Source organism: Apis dorsata, unplaced genomic scaffold (genome assembly GCF_000469605.1).
Source record: "Apis dorsata unplaced genomic scaffold, Apis dorsata 1.3 scaffold_51055, whole genome shotgun sequence".
NCBI lineage: Eukaryota > Metazoa > Arthropoda > Insecta > Hymenoptera > Apidae > Apis > Apis dorsata.
This window is the reverse complement of record NW_006267007.1, coordinates 1-932: the sequence shown is the minus strand read 5'-3', so window position 1 is coordinate 932 and position 932 is coordinate 1. Positions and strand designations below refer to the sequence as shown.

The 932-nt window shown below is 18.3% G+C and overlaps 1 protein-coding gene across 1 annotated transcript; it reads left to right on the top strand.

Moving 5' to 3' along the window:
• The first annotated feature begins 66 nt into the window (after positions 1 to 66).
• Positions 67 to 721, top strand: LOC102675294. The gene has a single exon (XM_006625150.2). It carries the CDS (start codon positions 284 to 286, stop codon positions 704 to 706), a length of 423 nt encoding a protein of 140 aa, XP_006625213.1. The 5' UTR covers positions 67 to 283; the 3' UTR covers positions 707 to 721.
• The last annotated feature ends 211 nt before the right edge of the window (positions 722 to 932 follow it).

The window sequence follows — 932 nt, the reverse complement described above, 5'->3', positions numbered from 1 at the left end:
ATATTGTATAAGTATATAAAAAATTTAATTAATTTTTAAAAAAAATTTAATTAATTTTTAAAAAATATAATTTTAATTTTTAAAATATAATTTTATATCAATGTATATTAATATTATATGTGCATTATAAAATTATATTTTTTAGATAATAAATATATTTTCTATATTTTTCAGGTAATTAATTTTATATTTCATTCAATGAAAAAAAAATTTGTCTTATTAAAGATAAAAATTTGAAAAATATCAGGTGTGAATTTATTAAAAACAAGTTTAAACTGTTAATATGGGTTCTGGACAAAGTGCACGTAAACTTACTATAAATAATGAAGAAATAGATGTTATAGAAATATCAGAGTCTGTTGTGGAGCGATTAACTCAAAAAATGAATGAAGAAAAACCTAATGTAGCAAATGAAGTAAGATCTGCTACTTTAACAGATTCTAAAAAGACTCCATCTTCACAATTATCTCAGAGTGATATACCGGTGAATGCTGGATATCCCATATATCAGCCACAATTAACTTTAACTGCTCTTCAAATACAGCAACAGAAAGAAAAAGAATTTCGAAATCAGGATAATTATTGGCAAAAACGTTTGCAGGATTTGGAACAAAAACATTCAGAAATTAATAATATTATTAATGCAGAATATAAAAAAGCTGCAGAGCAATTAAATGCCAATGGTATGTTATTTATTATTTTTTAAAATATAAGTAATTTACAAATATTATTTTTTAAAATATAAATAATTTACAAATATTATTTTTTAAAATATAAGTAATTTACAAATATTATTTTTTAAAATATAAGTAATTTATAAATAATTTTTTTTTAGTTTATAACAATTAAAACATAAATTAAAACATAAACTTTTTAATTTTAAATGTTATAAATATTTTAATTGTATTTTATAAACTTATTCATTAAATTTT